The sequence below is a fragment of the Erinaceus europaeus genome, chromosome 1 (assembly GCF_950295315.1).
Source record: "Erinaceus europaeus chromosome 1, mEriEur2.1, whole genome shotgun sequence".
Lineage (NCBI taxonomy): Eukaryota > Metazoa > Chordata > Mammalia > Eulipotyphla > Erinaceidae > Erinaceus > Erinaceus europaeus.
In genome coordinates, this window is record NC_080162.1 from 148531788 (window position 1) to 148552812 (window position 21025).

Below are 21025 nucleotides of genomic sequence, written 5' to 3' on the forward strand. Positions count from 1 at the left end.
ATCCAGGTAGAATTTGGAGGGCTTCATGCAGTTTCAAACCTACCCTCATATCCACAGATCAAAACTGATAGAGGACCCCATAAAGAGAAATAGCACCTTTCTCCATAAAAAGAAAACTCCCAAAATAGACCTGTGATAAGAATACCCCAAGAAGCAAGATTCTTGGAGACCTGCCCCATATTTGCTGCTGCCTTCAACATGGAGGCCCTGTTGCCCCTGCAATGTTGGGCAGTGGAGGGATACAGGCACTTCTATTGCACCCCAAGTATGATGGAAACAAGACTGGACCTTAGAAATGACACATAGGAGACAAGCACAGCCTAACACAGCCCTGTGATACCTGTATCTTCGCATTCCCACAGCAAGCCTCACTCTGCCAACAACACGGAGTTCCTGGTTAAGAAGATCAAGTAGGTTGGGTGGTAGCACACCCTGTTGGGACTGCATATTGCAATGCACAGGGACACGGGTTCAAGCCCCCAGTTTGCACCTGCAGGAGGAGAGGCTTCAGGAGCAGTGAAATAGTGCTTCAGATGTCTCTCCCTCCCCCCATTCTCACTCCCTCTCAATTCCTGTCTCTATCCAACATAAGTGAATAAATAATTAAATAAATACCAATTCAAGAAATAGCCCCAGAATCAAGAAGCCATTTCCAAATCAAGTGTGCTCAGAGTGGATATTTGGTGAGGTGCAGGCTGGAACAGGCATCCACAGTGAAATCCTGCAACACCCCCACACCTAGTGGTAGCTAACCCCCCACCCCCCCACCCAGTCCCTAGTTCCCTAAGGATTCAACATCCAAAGGTCAACACTGACCAGCAGGGGACATTCAGGACCAGCCTGGATAGACACGCTTTCCTACTGGTTAGTGCCACACTAGGTAAAACAATACGGAGGGGCCAAGTGGTAGCATAGCTGGTTAAGCACACGCATGTTAGAATGATAAAACACCCTAGTTCAAGCCCCTGGTCCCCACCTGCAGGGGGAAAGCTTTGCAAGTGGTGAAGCAGTGCTGCAGGTGTCTCTGTCTCTCTCCCTCTTTATCTCCCCCTACCCTCTCGATTTCTGGCTGTCTCTATCCAATAAAGACAATAATTTTTTTTAATATGAAAAAAGTAGTGCTAACCTGTGCCCAAACTCAACAAAGGACTAAGCTTTGGCCAGGCTTGCTGCATTGAGACCATACCTTCTAAACTGAGATGAAAGTAATCCTTGAGGTGGGGAGGGAGGAGAATCTTAGGCCATACAGTGGTTTGAGGCAGCCTTCTGTGGGCCTCAGGACATAAACAGGTAAAGAGCACAGCTGAGATGCTAGCATTGTACAGGGCATAGGCAGGTCACTGGGTTGCCAGGTAGTGGTGCACACAGCTAAGTGCACGTAGTACTAAGTGCAAGGACCCATGCAAGGATCCAGGTTCAAACCCCTGACTGCTCACCTGCAGACGGGATGCTTCACAAGTGGCGAAGGAGGTCTGCACGTGTCTATCTTTCTATCTCCATCTCTATATCCTCCCCATTTTCTCTCTGTCCTATCCAATAAAATGGAGAAAATGGCAATGGATTCGTAGTGTTGACACTGAGCCCCAGCAATAACCCTGGAGGGAAAAAAAAAAAGATATTGGAAGGTCAGAGTTGAGGCAGAATGCCCCCCCCCAAAGGTCCTTAGAGGGGTAGCAAGAGTAAGGTGAAGGAGCCAGGAGACAGCTCACATAGTAGACGATACACTTTACTATGTGAGAAGACAGAGGTTTGAGCCCCTAGACACCACATAGGAGCAACATACAAAGGGGGAGTTTCACGGCGGGGGAGGGCAGTGCAGTGGTGGCTCTTTTCTTGTCTGTATCTCTCTGTTCCTTACCCTCCATCTTTAAAAAATGAATCTTGGGGTCAGGTGGTGGTGCGCCTTGTTGAGCGCACATGTTACAGTGCACAAGGGCCCAAGTTCAAGCCTCCTGCCCCCACCTGCAGAGGGGAAAGCTTCACAAGTGGCAAAGTAGTACTGAAGGTGTCTCTGTCTCTCTACCTATCACCCCCTTCCCTCTCAATTTCTGGCTGTTTCTATCCAATAAATAAATAAAGATAATTAAAATAATAAAATACATTTTAAAATGAGTCTTGGAGCCGGCCAGGGGCAGACCCTTTTAAACGCACACATGACACAAGGCACAAAGACCCAGGTTCAATCCCCCTGCAGGGGGGGAAGCTTCACAAGTGGTGAAACAGTGCTGCAGGAGACTGTGTGTGTGTGTGTGTGTGTGTGTATGTGAGTGTGTGTGTTTTCCCTTCTCTCCCCTCTCAGTTTCTCTCTGCCCTATCAATGAAAATTGGAGTATTACACCAAAGTAAAAGACTCTGGGGTGGGTGGGTGGGTGGGTGGGGAGAATACAGGTCCATGAAAGATGATGAATGACATAGTGGGGGTTGTATTGTTAAATGGGAATCTGGGGAATGTTATGCATGTACAAACTATTGTATTTACTGTTGAATGTAAAACATTAATTCCCCAATAAAGAAATTAATTATTTTTTAAAAAAAAGAAAATTATTAAATTAAAAAATTTTTAAATATACCTATAAAAAAAAAAAGAACCCTGCAGTTCAGGAGGTAGTGCAGTGGATAAGGCATTGGACTCCCAAGCGTGAGGTCCAGAATCTCATTCCTGGCAGCACATGTACCAGAATGATGCTCTGGTTTTTTTCTCCTCCTATCTTTTTCAAAAATAAATCTTCTAAAGAGAAAGAAAAATAAAAGAGTCCTCTGGGAGTAGTGGGCTTGCCCAGGTATACAGCCCAGCAGCAGCAGCAGTATTAGTAGTGATAGAGAAGGAAAAAGGGTAAGCGGCACTGGGTTAGATGCAGGACTCCTAACAGCAGGAGTGGTGGTAGCAGCAGCATTCATTCCATCCTAGCAGAACTCCTCCCTGAGAGGTGACCTAAAGAGAGGGGCATAGTTAGGTGGCACAGCTGGCTGGCGGGGAGGATGTGTGAAGGGAGGGCCACTGTGACACTTACAAGCCAGCTCAACTCAGCAGACCCTCCCAATGAACCCAACCCCAGGCCATCAGAAAGGTCACAGTCAGGACTCCACATTCCTGCATCCAGGGAAACAGTCAGAACCTTCCAGCCCTTCCCTGAGAACGTCCTAACTTTCTGGAGACCATGGTGGCAGAGCTGCCCCACCCCCTACCCCCACAGCCCTTGGCAGCTTTCTGCTAGGGTTCAGCAATGAAGACGACTTCCAGAAGCAAAGAACTTCAGCGTGGCAGCAGCCAAGCCCTCCACTTTTGGATGCTCCGCCGAGCCAGGGCTCAGCACACCCCGTGTGCTTACACACGATGACAATACTGTAATTGTTCTTTCAGTCTTTTCCAGATATTTAATAACATCCCCGAGTGGGAGCCGCAAAGGTCAGTGCTACTGTAGAGGGAGCTTTGTTCTTATTGTCCTTTCCTCAACAGTGTCTTGCATTTGCCAGGCTGGTCCAGAGCAGCGGGATTTGGCAGAGGAGGGCCAGGGCTGGTGCAAAAGTGGCCCCACCTGCTCAGGATGCCGTGCAGTAATATGCTGGGTGGCTGGGTAATGCAGTGGTACCATCACCTTTGTGTACACACACACACACACACACACACACACACACCTATCTCCTCCCATCCCCAATTGCTCAAGCCTAGGACTGAAGAGACTATCAACTACCTGGGTTCTATAAGCAGGTGGCAGCCCTACCCACTGTGCCCACATGGGCCGTTCCTCTCTACTCAGAGGAGATGTAAAATTTCCTTGTCTCTCAAGTGAGTCTTTATCAGAGTAAGGTATCTATATAAATAATACTGCTAACCTTTCTTGGGGCAGAGAGATGGCTTTTCCCATAGAGCACACCCTTTACCACACTCAAGGACCCAGGTTCCAGACCCAGTGCCACCTGAGAGTACCAGGCATAGCACCAGGGGAAGACTTACGAATGGCAGAGTGCTGTTGTGGGAGCTCTCTCATGTCTTGATCTAAAATTAATGGGTGGTGGTGAAAAGAGGTGCTAGGAACAGTAGAATCATGCAGACACAACGCCTTGGTGCAAATAATAATAATAAAATAAACTTAAACTACATATATTATATATATTTGAATATTTATATATAAATATAATATTTATATATATATTGGCCAGGCTTGAACCATGGTTTCTTACATGTCAAAGCAGCACAATATCCAAGTAAGCTATTTCACCAGGCCCCCTAAAAAAAACTTTTTTTAGGGCTGGGGAGACACTATAGTGGTTATGCAAAGACTTTCATGCCTGAGGCTCCAAGGTCCCAGGTTCAATTGCCAGCACCACCATAGGCCAAAGCTGAGCAGTGCTCTGCTTAAAAAATAATATTAACACTAATGATAATAAGCAAACTTACTTTAAAGTGGGGTGCTTGCTCAGTGCTACAGCACATGACTTGCATTCATGAGATTCCGGGTTTGAACCATGGAACCCTCACCTACCAGAGCTGAGTAATGCTCTGGTCTGCCTTCTACAAAAGCAAATCAAAGGGGTCTGGGAAGTGGCACACCTTCTTAAGGGCACATAATTCAAAGTGCAAGGACTTGCACAATGATCCAAGTTCAATTTCTTGCTCCCCACCTACAGGGGGGATGCTTCACAAGCAGTGAATCAGGTCTATAGGTGTCTCTCTTTCTCTCTCCCTATCTCCCCCTCCTCTCCCAATTTTTCTCTGTCTTGTCCAATAAGAAAAAAAAAAAAAAAAGAGGAAAAAACAGCCACCAGATGCATTGGCTGTTGCACCAAGGTGCACCAAGCCCAAGAGACAAAAAAAAAAAAGCCAGTACAAATAAACCATTTACATGTATTCAAAAAGTTCACAATATCACCTACTATAGGACACAACAAAAGGGACTGAAGCCCTTAGTGAGCTCTCACTCTCTCCCTCTCCCTAGCGTGTTCCAGCAGGTTCCTTTCTGCTACTCTGAGCCTCAAATGCCACAGCCACAAAATAGACCCAACTCAATTCTTGTATGAGCTCTATGACTATCTTTTTCTGGAAAGCTTCTGGGAACCAGTGGGCTGGTTACTGGGGGACTCTCACTGCCTTCCAGGGGTCCTTAGCAGCAGATGGACTGGGGAGGAGCCGCACTGTCATTCAGAGCCCCTGGGGTGTTATGAGGGAGCCTCTCCTGGCCTGACCTGGGTGTTTGGTGACTCAAAAGCCATGACAGAGGGCCCTGTCGCCCAGGCAGCCCATGTCAAAGAGCAGCTTTGTACCCACTCCGGAGGGTGTGATAGTTGCTAAGGAACCATTGAGATGCAAATGAGATGGCAAATACTTAGCAGCAAGATAGCAGGAAAGGATGGGGAGGGGAAGCTGAGAACAAGTTAGTCAGGTGAGTGAAAGGAAAATGACTTGCTTCTGATTGGGGAGAAGCAAACCAGGGGCTTTCATGCAGAGGACAGGCATTGTGCTGCTGTGTTAAACAAAAAATGAAAACTGTTCTCTTTCTGCTCCGCTGGGAGAAAACTGAGAGCAGGGGACTTGGGAGGGGAAACCGAGTCTCCCTCTGGAGGAGATCTGAAGGTATTTTAGAGACCACTCTCCAGTGAGAAAGAGACATGGAAACAATGGAGGAAAAGGTCTACAATGGATTTCTGTTGAGGCTGGGGGTATGGATCGACCTGCCAATGTCCATGTCCAGTGGAGAAGCAATTACAGAAGCGAGAACTTCCACCTGCTACACCCCATAAAGAATTTTGGTCCATACTCCCAAAGGAGTAAATGATAGGGGAAGTAAACCAGAAGGCTCTGTACCCACATTCCACCAGGACCCGAAGCCTTTGTCATCAGGAATCTTGTTTTATATCATCAGTGAAAGGAAGTGAATCTGGAAAATACCAGAAGAATGTAGGCATGGTTTTGCTTATCAGAGAAAGAAGAGGGGGGGGGAAATGTAATAATAGGTGTAGGGGGGAACTAGAGAAGAAGTGAAGGCAAGACTGTTGGAAAAATTGGGAATATAGAAATAGAGGTAGAGATATAGCTAGATAGTTACGGAATCAGCCCATATCCGTGACCTTGGGAGAACTACTATAGTTCCAAGTGGAGGGGATAAGACACAGAACTCTGGTTGTGGGAACCCTATGAAATTGATCTGACAGAGAGAAATTGAGAGGGGAAGGGAAGAGAGATACCAGCAGCACTGCTTCATTACCCTTGAAGCATCCCCCTGCAGGTGGGGACCAGGATCTCTGATCCAGGTCCCTGTGCTTGGTAACGAGCTCTCTCGACCAGGTGTGCCATCACCTACCTGGCCTCCACATCTACGATTTAAAGTCAGAAGAGCTTTGCCTGTGAGGGCACATCAACTAACATCTTGGTGAGGTGGGACTGGAATGTCTCCTGGATGTCACACATTATCTTGGGCTTTGTCAGGGGGCAGAGGAGACACAAATTAAGAGACAAAGGCTCAACCCAGTATTGTATAGAGGAAGACACTTCCTGGGCTTCTAATGAAGGCAGAGGACTGACTGCCTCTAAAAGAGAGAGAAGCACTTTTTACAGGTTACTCTGAACCTAAACTCCCATAGATCCATCTGTCCTGGTTCAGTTTTATTCCCCCCATATGGCTGGATCCCCCTCATTTCTCAGTATAGATCAATCAAGGCTTTGTCTAATAGGGATTCCCATCTTGCATCAGTAGAGTATTTGTCACCATTTTCTGTCTGGTGTGTGTGTGTGTGTGTGTGTGTGTGTGTGTGTGTGTGTGTGTGTGTTCTGAGACTTATGTAAGAAAGCAGGTCAACAGAAACCCTTTGTTTTTATGAATGATTTAATATTGATTTACAAAACTATAAGATAACAGAGGTACAGTTCCACACCATAATCCATCACCAAAGCTCTGTGCCCCCAAGAATAACCACCATGGTTCACCCATGGTCTTAGAGACAAATTGGTTACTCTTCCTTTTCTTTCATTTCTTTCCTTTTTATAAACTTTTTTTTTCTTTTACTTTTTTTTTAAACCGTTTTTCTTCAACTACTTCTCCAAAGACATTTTGGTCATCAATTGCCATAACAGGCCAGCCCCGCAATTTTTAAACAATGACAACATCCATTTTGTTCTGGAATCTTCCATTTGACGTAGCTCAGTGGGGAGATACCCTCTTCCCACCCAGACTCAGCAGGAATGACAGAAGGATGATGACAGTCACCACCTGAAGACTGGATGCTGGAGGGCCACATGTGCCTTGGGACTGTGGCTACCCCACTGGCACATGACCTCTCTATGTCACCTGGGCTTTCTCCAGTATGGCCACTGGGCTACTAGGCTCAGCATCCCAGGAGACAGCATAGGGCAGAAGCTGACCATCTACTGGCATCTCACCTCCAAATGTGTGTAATGTCACAGCACCCACACTCCAGTTGCTGGAGTGAGTCCAAAGAACAACCACATATTACAAGGCAGGGTGGGGGATAGGTCCACAATGTGATCATAAGATGTTTTTTTAATTGCAGATGTGTTTTATCTACCATACAGGACATGCTTTCGGATTCTCAAACCTTCAGTTGATCCTTTCTCCCCCTCCACTCATTAATTCAGCACAGGCTTACTGGCCTTACTATGTGAGAGAGGCTGGGGATGCTGTGGCAAGTAAGACAGTGTCCCAAATGTCAGGGGCTCACAGAGTAAGCAGTAGGGTACCCAGTACAATCAACACACAAGTACCAGGATGTTCTGTGTTCCTACTATGAGAGCCAGAAGGGACTGTGATGAGATCCAGAGGGGCACCTGAGAAGGCTTCCAGGAGGAGGTGACAAATTCTAGAGTCAGCTCAAGCTAGTTGAGAAAAGATGAGCAGTCTGAATAGGACAAGCAGGTGCAGACCCAAAGGCCACAACAGCAGAAGGCTCAGGTGGCCTCCTGCACAAATGGAGGGAAAGACAAAGGGATACCAACAGGTGTGTTTGTGTGTGTGTGTGTGTGTGTGTGTGTGTGTGTGTATGTACACATATGTGCACAAGCAGAGCAGATAAGGAGCAGCAGCAGAAGGTGTTGCAGGGTAGGAGAAGGGGAGGAAAGGAGAACCCAAAGTGGGGCAGGTCTTGCATGGTTCCAGAGGGTTCTGGAGAGGCAGCAGAACAGCATGCAGGTGACAGTCAGCTCAGACCCAGATGCCCAGTTATGATGGGAACGTCCTTCCCCAAGCCCCCAGACACCTGCCCAAAACTCAGCATATTTTCTCATGATGCCAAGCCTCCCCCTTCTTTGCTCGGTGTGCTCTCTCCTCACCACACCTCAAGCTTACCACCCAGCTCCAGCCTCCTTCACAGCCTCAGTGAGAAAGCAGAGGGCAAAGGTCCCACCTCTGTGTGCTGAGAAAATAACATGAAGAAGACAACTGACTGCAGGGCCCAGCTGCCCTGCGCAGATAAGGCATTTGCTCTGTCACTCTCTGTCAGTGAAGCTGCTTGTAATTACTCCCCATCCACCCGGTCACTCAGGGTCCTTGGGGGAACTGGCCACTGTCCAGTGAGACCAGGAAGCTCTCTCCTCCCCATCCTTGCAGGCTCAAGTCTGACACTAAGTCACAAGCGTCCTCCTCTGCCATGGTGATGGTCTCATGGCCAGAAGCAACATAGCTCCAGATGTGGCAGGCAGGTCCCCTCTGGAAGGTGGTCCAGGAAGGCAGTGCCAGGAATCCTGCCATGCTGCCATGCTGCCCACAGACACCTCCACCACTGAGAGTCAGCCACAGGTGCCCACCTGCAAACCGCTAAGCCAAATCAAGAGGGAGAAGGACACACAATAAGAGAGAAAGGCAAAGGTAACCGTAGGGGACCCCCAGAGGGAGCACAGGAGAGAGAGAGAGACATGTGACTCAAGGAAACTCAAATGGAGGGGGAGAAAGGCTCTCTTCCAGCTGGGCATGCAGGTGGTGGCAGCCACAGGGAGCAGAAGCCCCGGCCCAGCCTTGGGGACTCAGGGGAGGCCAGAGGGACACTGCCTGGTACCTTGGACAGCGTCCAGTAGGCCCCAGAATGCACAGCTGGTACTTGATCAGTACAGGCTGAAGGCCTAAGTGAGCGCCGCTAAGTGGGAAAGATCTGAAGCAGCAGGCAGAGGAGGGGTTCACCATGTGGAAACTTGGGTTTGCATGCTAGCTCCTGTATCACCACTTCACTTCGCAAAGCCTGGGTTGGCCGTGGGAGCATAGATGCTAGGACATTCGGGTGTGGGGACCAGCGCCACAGATGGAAAGGGGCCAGCACAAGGTAAGAGCCCCAGGGAAGGATACGCACTTAATCTAACACTGCCAGCTGTAGAATTTCTCCTTTTCTTTAATATATCTTATTCGTTTTATTTTAACAAGAGAGGGAGAGAGAGCCACTGACTGGAGCACTGCTCAGCTCTGGCTTATATAGTGGTGCGGAGGGATTGAACCTGGGACCTCAGAGCCTCAGGCATGAAAGTCTTTTTGCATAAATATTATGCCATCTTCCCCCACCCCACACCACTGCAGAATTTCTGTAAAGTAATTTTCATTCCCTAAAGCATCTCTCTAGTTCTTTGGGGCCACAGGAACAAGCCTGCCTCCTTATGTGGCCCCAATATCAGACCCAGGGACCTCAGGAAACCAGTGCAAGGCTGAGTTGGGGGCCCTCCTCCCCTCGTGAGTCCCTTCCCCTCCTGGCTACCTGCCTCTGCCCAACTTTTCACTGGGGGATGGAGAAGCAGAGCAAGGAGGTTAAATTCAAATCAGTCATCTTGTCACTTGCTGCCCAGAAAGGAAGCAGAAGGGTAGAGAGGAGCCATAGGGCCTCAGGTGTGGTCCTTGGGCAGAAGTGAGTCATGGTGCTCCTTGGGAAATTTCCTGGATGCTTCCATGTTGGCCTAGTTCTGCTGCAGAGAACTCTGGGAGGGACTTTCGGGAGGCGGGTGAAGGGTGGGGTAGAGTCACCTCATGAGGCAGTGGCTAGTGGCACCATCTGCGGTAGGCAGGGCATCACCTGACCTGGAGAAGTATATGTATAGCAGTGTGTGCCCGGAGGGAGGGGCACTCTCGTCTTCCACCCTCTTCTCTCCCCACTAGCAAAGGGATCAATCATCCTGAAGCCCTGACTAGAGAAGGGCCACTTGGATAGAAGCAATGTTGCTAGATCTTCAGTCCTAGGCATGCACCCCAGGTCTGCCCTTTGCATGGTGTGAGATGAAGGCATTCACAAAGGCAGACACAAACTTCAGCCCGGATGCACTGGGCCACACTGGAAGACACCTCCATTGGCTGCAGGGAGCCTCAGCCTCAGTGCTGCCCATATTGTCTCCCCAGGTGTAGTCCTGCAGTTGGACAGGGGGCGACTGACAACAGCACGACTGTGTGGAGGGCCCAGCTCATGCTCTCTGCTTTTGGTGCCTGCAAACTGAGTCCTAGCTGCCCCTACACAGCACCAGCCCACTTAGGAGTACCTACATTCCACATGCTCACAGACTACAGTTCATCTGCAACTGTTAGCTCCCATATTTCTTTTCTTTTTTGTTTAACCTCTAAGATTATCAATAGGGCTTGGTGCCTGCACTATGAGCCCACTGCTCCTGGAAGCCATCTTTTTCCATTGTTGTTGGTGTTGGTTTTACTGCTGCTGCTGCTGCTGCTGCTGTTGGATAGGACAGAGAGAAATGGAGAGAGGAGGGGAAGACAGAGAGGGGGACAGAAAGATAGACACCTGAAGACCTGCTTCACCGCTTGTGAAGCGACCCCCCCCACCCCCCGCAGGTGGGGAGCCGGAGGCTCAAATCGGAATCATTGTGCGGGTCTTTGTGCTTTATACTAAGTACGCTTAACCCAGTATGCTACTGCCCGGTCCCCAGACCCTCTATTTTTACCAGTGTTTCCACGTGGAGAGTTGCCCTTTCCCCAAGTTCCTGCCAACCCCATGAAAGTCCATCCAGGTGGCTCTAAAACACTGAATATCAGGGGGTTTTGGCAGAGCAGGTGTACCTGAGCTTTGCACTCTGTGCCCCCCACCCCAAGCACAGGGCACCACTGGTGCAGATCCCCCACAGTCTCTGCAACTGAAACCAAACCCCCCAAAGGACCTAAATAATGTGGAGGGAGCAGGGTTTAGGGCCCTGACACAAGATAATTGAAAAGGACCTAAGTTGAGAGTGAGGGTATTTCGCAGACACTTTTCACACAGAGATAAGAAATTGTACCCAGGTGTCAGCAAGTGTACTGTAAACAATTAACTCCTTGATGAAATGATTAAAAAACAAAAAAAAAAGTCTTGTAGAGAATTTTGCTTTTAAATAGAAACTCTCTACCAGAGCATTGCTTAATTATTCCAGTCACTTCCTCAGAAAGGCAGGCATCAATGTTCCACTTCTCCACTGCCTTCAGAGGCATGGAAATCTGACAGAAAAAGCCAGATTGCTTAAGCGTCCAGTTCAGAAGAGGAGAAAATAAAGGGACTCTTCCAGGGAACACAGACTTCTGGACTCCAGATGGGGTGAGGTGCTAGGGATGGGAGAGGAACTGGGAGAGGAACTGGGAGAGGAACAAGTCCTATATGCCCCTCCACTGTCTACGATCACTTAAGAGAGCTGGGGCAGGGCAGGGAGAGGAACAGAGATGCCTTTAGCAGTTGTGATCAGTCGCTGTGCTGTGGGCATAGTAAGTGAGCTGGCAGGGGTGAAGGGAGGAAGAGAAGTGTGGGAGGCAGGAGCAAGGAGCAGGAAGGAAGTGACCTGAGAATTGTGTTCAGTGAACACTACACTCATCACTTTTCCCACAACCACTGACACTCAGAGTGCCCGATGATCAAGGAATAATCATCATCCAACAGCCACTGGCTGGGTCTGCACCACAATTCCCCTGCCCATAGGGGACTGGAACCTTTCTTCATGAAGAGCCTACAAGAACAGAATTATAAGACAACGTAGCTAAGAACATGGACACCAGGACCAGGAAGATAGTTCACTAGGAAAGTGCACCTGCTTGGTCTGTACATAACCCAGGTTCGAGTCTGGCCCCCACTGCATCAGAGGAAGCGCTGGTGCTGTGGTGTCTTCACTCTTTCTGTGTGTCTGTCTGTCTCTCTTTCTAGCTCAAAGAAGAAGCCAGCCTGGAGCACTGAGGCTCTGGTAATGAAAACACACACAAACGCCGGGGGGGGGGGGGGGGGAGAGGAGTAGGCAGAAGAGGGAAGATAAAAGAAAAAGAGGAAGAGGAGGAAAGAGAACGCAGAGTCCAGAGGTGAGCACCTACTAGCTGTGTCACCTTTGCAAATGGCTGAGCTACTCTCTGTCATGGTCTTTCCATCTGAAAAATAGGGAAAAAAAGCTTACAAGGACTAGAATTAGAAGGACAAGTTTATGCAATGTACCTAGCACTAGCTAACCTAAGTGTTAGCTAGTACCAGCAGTTCCCAAGTGTGCTGCCAGGCTTCTGCAAAATCTGGGGGCCCTCTGGCAACCACACAGCTATCCAGCAAGTTCAACCCCTGGTTAGTGCTCTCTGCATGGAGAGATGCCCAGGGTGTCTCGCTGCAACCTCATTTGGAACCATTCCCCTCACTGGGCAGTGCTTCCAGCAAGCACAGACATCAGGACCCTTGGGGAGGCCAATGTGTAGATTCCAGGGTTCGCAAAACCATGCTGAAGCTTGAGGTCAAAGCCCAGAAGCCATTCTTCACCTGTGCTGGGCTTGCTGCTCTGTCTCTGGAGCCTGATGTTGCTAAGAGCAACTAAGAATCAGCTATACACAATTTCTCAAACTTCACAATATGATTACCTCTTTGGTTTAAATAGCATCCTCGTATTTTGTTATTTATTTATTGCCAGAACACTGCTCAGCTCTGGTTTATGACAGTATGGAGGACTGAACCAGGGGCCTGGGAACCTCAAGTCTGAGAATCTATTTGCATAATCTTTATGCTATCTCCCCTGCCCAGCCTCCTGGTTTTTAAACTAACACAAGTCTACCTTCACCTGTGCTAGTTCTCTCAGATGCTCAGCTTGAGCCTCCCAAGTCCTCTGGGCCAACCCTCTGAACTGGTGGAGACAAGTTATCTTTTTTTCCCTAAGAACAGAGCTGGGATATGAGAAAACCATGTAGAGAGGCCAGGTGCACCCAGTTTAGTGCACACATTATCATGCACAAGGACTGGGTTTGAGCCCTTACTCCTCACTTGTGGGGGTGGTTGAGGGGGCAGATTTCATGAGTAATGAAGCAGGTCTGCAGATATCTCACTTTCTCTCACCCTCTCAATCTCTCCCACTCCCTCTCTCAATTTTTTTCTATCTTCTTAAATTTAAAAAAAAAAAATGACCACTGAAAGCAGAAGTGGATTCATCATGCAAAAACCAAGCCCAAACCATAACCCTGGTAGCAACAAGTGAGAAAGACGGGGAGATGGAGAGGGAGAGATAAGGGAGAGGGAGAGGGAATCAACCTTCCAGTTTCATGAGCCTGAAATCTGCTTCCACTCCACATGAATCCTAGCATCCACCCTCTGGCCACACCTCACTACTGACCCAAAAAACCATTCTAAGAGCTCTGAAGCCATAAAATTCAGACAACCCCCTAGAGAACAGGGTGATGTCTCCTAACGAGGGGTCCGCATACCACATCCAGAAGTGGGTCTCGGGGTTCTGTCAGTTGGCTCTTGACACCACTCTTTGGAGCAGTTTATCTCAATGAGAACCTCTTTGGTGGCTTGACGTTTAAAAGGTGTTATATCTTACCCCTACCTCTTGTGGTTTCCCCCTCAAATCATGCCTTAGTAATCAATCCTGCATGAGGATATGGGATTGGGGTCCTGGGGTATGGCCAGTACAGGAGGGGCTGGCACAAGCCATCCCCATTCCCCTAGGAAGTCTCGGCTCTGCCAGCCCCAAAGGTTCAGCCCAGAGCTAGAGGCAACCTCTGAGGTTGCCTATATTGCCAAGAATCTTTTTTAAATATTATCTTTCTTTATTAATTTGGATAGAGACAGCCAGAAACCGAGAGGGAAGGGGGAAGAGAGAGAGAGAGAGACACCTGCAGCCCTGCTTCACCACTCGCAAAGCTCTCCCCCTGCAGGTGGGGACTGGGGTCTCAAACCCTGGTCCTTGTGGATTGTAGCATGCGCTCAACCAAGTGCACCACCACCCAGCCCCTGTTGCCAAGAATCTTCTACGCAATCACCTAATGCTTCATTGCCCTAGCAGATTAGCAGCCCACATGCTCCACAAACACGGAACAATAGCTGCATTTGCACAGCGATGCACTGAACATAAAACTAGCTAGTAGAAAGGGTGGTCTTGAGTTTGCTTTTCTCTCCCAGACAGTTCAAAAAAAAAAAAAAAAAAAAACAGTAACAAGAAAATCTTTGCGATCTGCGATCTCGTGTTCCCGGATACCCCCAAACAGATGCACACACAGAACAAACACAAAGCTGAGCAGAGCGGCGGGGACAGCCAATCCCAGCATGGCCTGGTACAGACAGACTGAGGGTGGGGAAGCTTTGCCATGAGCCTGTAATGGAGACCAAACTGGAAACAACGGAATTCAGTGCCTTTTCTTTTCTTTTCTTTTCTTCTTTTCTTTTCTTTTTTCATAAAAAGAAAAGCTCTGCTCTGGATTAATGTAGGGTAGGGGACTGATGCAGGAACTTTGGAGCCTCAGGCATAAAAGTCTTTTTGCATCACCATTGTATTACCTCCCCAGCCCACTACCTTTGCCTTTCAAGGTATGGCACAACACAAAGGGGTACAGCGACCCAGAGACGTGTTCATGCTTCAGCGATTCCCACAAACAGCCCCTGTTTCATCAAGTCCTGAGGTGCTGATCACCAAGTCAAACACACATGGAAGTTCAAGGATGCTAAGTCCAAGAATTCACCAAAGAGCAGGTCTCTCAGAATCACCTGTGTGCACACACTGAGGCCCCCTGCAGGTGTGTGGTCAGCTAGTGGAGCCCAGGGGGAGGGGCTAGGGCTCCGTGATTCTGCAGTGCTGCTCCCCCAAGGGCCAGGAGAATGCCCTGACAAGGGGGGTTGGGGGTCCTACTGCCAGCTCCAGCTGGCCCTGCCACCACAGTTACACCTGCCGAGAAACTGGGGTCTCCAGCTGTAGAAGGACAACTCAGAAAACACAGGCGGTTTCCACCCTCCCTACACGCCACAGGGTCTGGCTAGCTCATGGGCCCAACGTGAAAAGACATGGGCTTGAAGAGGCAGGTGTGTGTACAGAAGCTAAGAAATCTGGCTCTGCAAAAGGAGCATCTGAGGGGGCCCTGCCTCCCAGTTCTTCCATCCCCTCTGCAAACAGACTTGAAGAACCCCAGAAGACCCAGCACTGCCAAACTGCTCCCCACACAGCAAAGCAGCTTTCTCCCTGGAGAGGGCCAAGAAGACCCCTTTTACAGAGTGAAGTTCCCACAGTCCCAGGCCACCCAGCTACAGCCTCCCTTCCTTCCACCAAGGCAGAACAGACATCTCAGAGGGTGCTACTTTGTCCTTGCCCTGGCCTGACCTGGCTTGGCCTGTCCTGAGCACCTGCCTGGTCTTAGAGCTGCCCCCCCTTACATCCCCCATGATAAGCCCTTCATCACCAGGGGAAAGCAGACAGACAGACAAGGAGGCAGGAGCAAGCAGAAGACGCACCCTGGCCACAGCCCAGTCTGGGAGGAATCTGCTTGCCTTCTGAGCACTCAGATCAGGGATGGGCTATTCTGATTACTATTCCTCACTCATCACAAACAGAGGAAGGGGCTAGCCCCACCCCAGGCTGGCATACCAGCAGGCAGGCAGGCAGCTCCCAAGCCGTAGAAACCCAACCCGCCTGTGTTCATTCGAGGAGATGAAGGAGTGAATGGTGTGTACTATCTGTGCAGGGACAACGGGGCTGCTTTAATATTCTGCTGAATGTGGCATTTCTGTTAACCCTTGCTAGGAAGTTGTAGAACCCAAGGGCTGCATCATACCATGGAGCCACTCCAGAACACCAGGCGACAGAAGTGGGGTACTGGACATTTTGAACGGGCAATACAGCTGCTTTGGATAGTTCCAGCCAAGCAGACAGGACAGTCCAGATTGGGTGTGGGAAGGCAGACACAGGGGTATATACCGTTCAGAAGCTCAGGCAGGGAGTGGGGTGTTCCCACCCATTTGCATGCAGCGCATTTCGCTGGCAAGCCTGTGCCCTCCCTCCTACAGGAATACAGCCCTTGTAACCAAGACCAGCTGCGGCCTGGAGAAAGGCCATGCTTCCAGAGGCGTCAGGGAAAGCTGAAGCACAGTGCGTTCAGGATGGCTGCACTGGGCAGGGCTGGGTTCCCAGGACAGGCACCTGTCTGCTCTCCCAAGCCCACTCAGTGGTTCTCTGGGCAACGCTGCTCAGTGATAAGCAAGTATTCCCGCCCCCCACCCAATCCCTGTGAGAAATCGCCCCCATGCTAATGTTCTTTCAGCAGGTTGTCCTGATGATTAGAGCGTGTGTACCCGTGCACACGCGCCCTATTTCAGCTTCTCTCTCACACCGGCCTGCCCCAACCTCCACCTCCCCGCCAATGTTGGTTTGATCCCTCATTGCGGCCAGAGAGAGCAGTAGCCCAAAGGGCAGGGGGGAAGCGGGATACAGGCACAAGACCACCCTCCAAAAAAGCCAACCCGAGCGGGGGGAGGGCGGGGTGGGGGCAGGTGCAGGGACCTCTGGAACCACAGAGCCTGGGGCCAGTTTCTACCGGGAGAGCTGGAGCTGTTGAACCATAAGCCAGGGAGCCCCGAGCGCTCAGCCAGCGCCCAGGACGCGAAAAGCGGACTGTAAGTGTCGGTTAGGTCTGTACCCCAAACCCACAAGTGTTGCTTTCACACAGGACAATCCCAAACCCCCTTGGGGCGGCGCAGCATCAGTTCCCAGGAGCCCCGCTCAACTACAAGAGATGGGAAGGGGGGGTGCAGGAGGAGGCGGGGAGCAGGGATTTCCCACGGGGACCCGCGAGCGCGCCGAGCGCCCAGCTCCTACTGCCCGGGGCACCTCTTCGCTGGGGTGGCGCGGGGCGGGTTTCCGTGGGGCCCAGCAAGCACCCGATCCCATCCTAGAGCCCAGGCTCAAAAAAGCGACAAAGGTGCACCCCTGGTTCAGACTGAGCCCGGCAAGAAACAGCCCCACAGAGACCCGGAACGATTCCGTTGGTTCTCGAAGTCGTGGCCATTAAACTGGGTCCCGCTCCTCCGGATGTCACTAACGGGGCGCCCCGACAGGGCTCTCCCCACCCCGGGGCGCAGAGCCCAGAGCCCAGCCCGGAACGCAGGGGCAGAAGCGGAGGGCGCCCCGGGGCCGGGTCGGGGAGGCAGCGGAGGGTACCCCGGGCCCGGCCGAGTGCCCTGAGCCGCTCCTTGTGCCCCGGGGCCGGCTCCGCCCGAGGACGGAGGCTGCACCGCAATGCAGCCGGCCCCGCTCTCCGAGACGCGGTGCAAGGGACCCGGGCAGCCCGGGGCTGGTGCACCAGGGCGCGGGAGCCGGGGCGCTTTGAAGCCGCCAAGAGCCGGAGCAGAGCGCGCAGCCTGGCCGCCTCCTCCCCGAACCTGCAGGGATAGCGGAGTGCAGAGGGAACCCACCCCCCAGAGTCGCGGGGTGCAAAAGGGAGCCCCCCGGGTCGCAGAGTGCAGAGGGCGCACCCCCTGGGCTGCCTCCTCCCCGAGCATCCAGGGATCACAGTGTGCAGAGGTAGGCCCCCCCCCCACGGGGTCGCCGGTCCAGAGGTAACCCCTCCGGGGTCGCGGGGTGCAGAGGGACCCCTCCAACCCCGGGTGCGAGGCGCCAACTTGCCCCGCCGAGGGGGTACGTTACCTTCCATCGCGGCCACGGCGGAAGCCAGGAGCAGCAGCAGCAGACGAGCCGGGGCCATGGCCCCCCCAGGCCGAGCCCGAGCCGAGGCGGCCACTCGGCGTCCCGGGCTGGGACCCGGCTCCCCGGAGCGCGGCGCGGGCGTGGGAGTGGGCGGGAGTGCGCGCGCGTGGGGTGGTGAGGGTGCGCGTGGGTGTGAGTGTGCATGTGTGTGGACGCAGAGGTGGGTGTGTGCGTGCGGGCGGGAGCGCCGGGGCCGGGGGCGCGGGCCGTGCGCGTCCCGGTGTCACATTGCGAGCCAGCGCCGAGCCAGACTGGAGGGGGCGGGAGCGGGATCCCCGGCCGCCGCGCTGGCCCCGCCCCTCACACCTCCCGGCCAATCAACGCAACCACCCTGCAAAACCCTCCCGACCAATCAGGCGCCGGCACCTCCCGACGCTGGCTTTGTTAGTTGAAGACAAACTTTTGCTTGCAAGGCGGTGCGGGAGGGCCCAGGAAGGCACAACGAGGGGTTTGGCCTCCCCCTGGTGGTAATAATGGGGAAGCACACCCTTGCGAAGCACCTGGGGTTCCCAGCGGAGCCTGGGGTGAAATGTCTGTCTGTCCACACGCCTGAAGCCCACGGGGACTAAGCTTCAAATCATCAAATGTGCCTGTTCAACCTAGACTTCCCAGCTTGGTGCCACCCTAGTGGGACTCCCACCAGACCTATGCACTGCATTTGGTTCACGGGTGTTTGTTGTAGCTCTCCCATTATTAGAATTTGCATTCAGTCATCACATGCCCTCTGTGGGCCTCTCCTGGACCTTACCCTCACGATAAAACAGCAATGGTAGGGACTGCCCCACTCTCCAGAAAAAAGCTGGGTCATTATACTCTACCACTAGAAGAAGATTATTCCTGGGGTGACTGCAGCCTAGAATGTTCCCAGCTGTGACCATGGACTGAGAGCTCAGATTAACAAGGACTCTGAGATTACACAGGCTCCTGTGCTAAATATGAATAGACTTGGGCCCTCGATCAGATCAATGGGGTAAACAGCTAATGGTATTTATATACTTTCCTCATGTTTGGAAGCTAGTCTCTTCCGTAATCTAGCTTTCTAGCCCTATTCTCAACTCTTCCCAAACAATATTTTTTGTTCAACTGCATGTTAGCTATCCAGTTCAAGCCAAAAATACCTAAGTCATGGGCCCTTTGGAACATATCTAAAATAGACTTCCTAGCGTTTCTCCACCCTAAGATCCTTATTCTCTTTCATCTTCTCTCTTCCTACTTTTTGGTTCCTGTTTATTAAATATTTTGTCCTGCTTTCTATCTTACTGAATTTCAGACACCACGTTGCAGGTGCTACTATGATTCCATCCTGACTTCCCTGAGCAGATTACCTCACCATTGTGCCCCAGGACCTCACCTCTCCAGTGCTCTACCCCATAAAGGAAAGACAGAAACAGGTTGGAGGGTATGGATTTACCTGCCAACATCCATGTTCAGTGGAGAAACAATTACAGAAGCCAGAACCTTCTGCACCCCAGAAAGAAATTTGGTCCATACTCCCAAAGAGGAATGAATGTTAGGGGAAGATGATCAGAGGTCAATGAACTCCAATGCCATCAGAACCCAGAGAGAGAAGAGGAGAAAAGGAAGGACACTCCGAAATAGTAAGAGGTGCAGGTATGACTTAGAAAGGAAGAGAAGATATGACCATAGGGGAAAATGAGTGAATATATAAAAGTCTAGATAGTTATAGAAATAACAGCCCACCATAGTTGTGGCCTTGGGAGTTTCCAGTGGGAATAGGGACTTGGAGCTCTGGTGGTGGGAATGATGCAGAATTATTCCCCTGTTACCTTATAATTTTGTAAATAAATATAAAATCACTAACAAGAATAGAAAAATAATTAATTGGGGTCGGGCGGTGGCACAGTGGGTTAAGCGCATGTGGCGCAAAGCGCAGGGACCGGCGTAAGGATCCCGGTTCGAGCCCCCGGCTCCCCACCTGCAGGGGAGTCGCTTCACAGGCAGTGAAGCAGGTCTGCAGGTGTCTGTCTTTCTCTCCCCCTCTCAGTCTTCCCCTCCTCTCTCCATTTCTCTCTGTCCTATCCAACAATGAATTGCGTCAACAAGGGCAATAATAATAGCCACAACGAAGCTACAACAAGGGCAACAAAAGGGGGGAAAAATGGCCTCCAGGAGCGGTGGATTCATGGTGCAGGCACCCAGCCCAGCAATAACCCTGGAGGAGGAAAAAAAAAAAAAAAGAAAAGAAAAAGAATTAATTAAAAAATTGAAATTGAAAATTAAAGTAAAAAGAACTGGGGTTCAGTGAAGGAGCTAGGTTTCAGGAAAGCTGCTACTCTTATACATACTCCCATCCTCTTCTCTGCCACTGTCACCCTTCTGAAGTCTCTGACTGCCTTGGGTTTTCACACCTGTGCATCCACAGAGACCTCTGACTTCTGACCTCAGAGCACCAGTGCTGGGTAAGTGGCCAGTGGTCACCTGCTGTGAAAAGCTGGAGGGCAGAAGAGGCAGCAGAGGGCCGGGTCTAGTGTAGCCAGCCCACATGCCTTGGTGGATAAGTGTGAAAGTCCTTAGACAAATAAACATAGACCCTTATGACCCAGCAATGCTGCTCCTAGACATATAGAGGGACTAATTCAAAGGAACATGTGCACCCCTATGCCCATAGCTGCATTATTCACAATAGCTAAGGAGTAAAAGCAGCCTAAATTCCATCAACAGATGGCTAGATAAAGAAGCTATGGGTTATACACTCCATGCAATACTACCCGGCAGCTTAAAAAGATATTCTATCCTTTGGGACAAAATGGATGGGACTGGAGGTGATTATGCTTAGCAAAACAAGAGATGAAAGACAGCCACCAGATGGTTTCACTCACATGTGGAATCTAAAGAACTGATATACATGAACTTGAAGTAAAAAAAAAAAAAAAAACAGAAGCAAGCAAACTTCTAAGACTTGTGAGAACTTTGGTGGTTCTCTTGGAGAGCTGGGAGGGTGGGATACAGATTTCTGGTGGTGGCTGTGGTGTGGGACTATACATTGTAGTCTTACAATCTTGTAACCTACTATTAATTACAAATTAAAACATTGAAATAAAAAGATGATAATGTGTTTTTCAGAACAAAATGGATGGAAGCAGAAGTAATTATGCTTTCTGAAATAAGGAAAGAGGTAAAAAT

General features: G+C 50.6%; 1 protein-coding gene across 1 annotated transcript in view; it reads right to left on the minus strand.

Moving 5' to 3' along the window:
* The window catches only part of EPHB1 (EPH receptor B1), a 528699-nt gene extending 510571 nt beyond the window's left edge, over positions 1 to 18128 (minus strand). Inside the window, exon 1 of the mRNA XM_007521793.2 lies at positions 17822 to 18128. Within this exon, the coding sequence (XP_007521855.2) occupies positions 17822 to 17879 (58 nt within the window). The 5' untranslated portion in view covers positions 17880 to 18128. The remainder of the gene's footprint in view (positions 1 to 17821) is intronic.
* Between the last annotated feature and the right edge of the window lie 2897 nt (positions 18129 to 21025).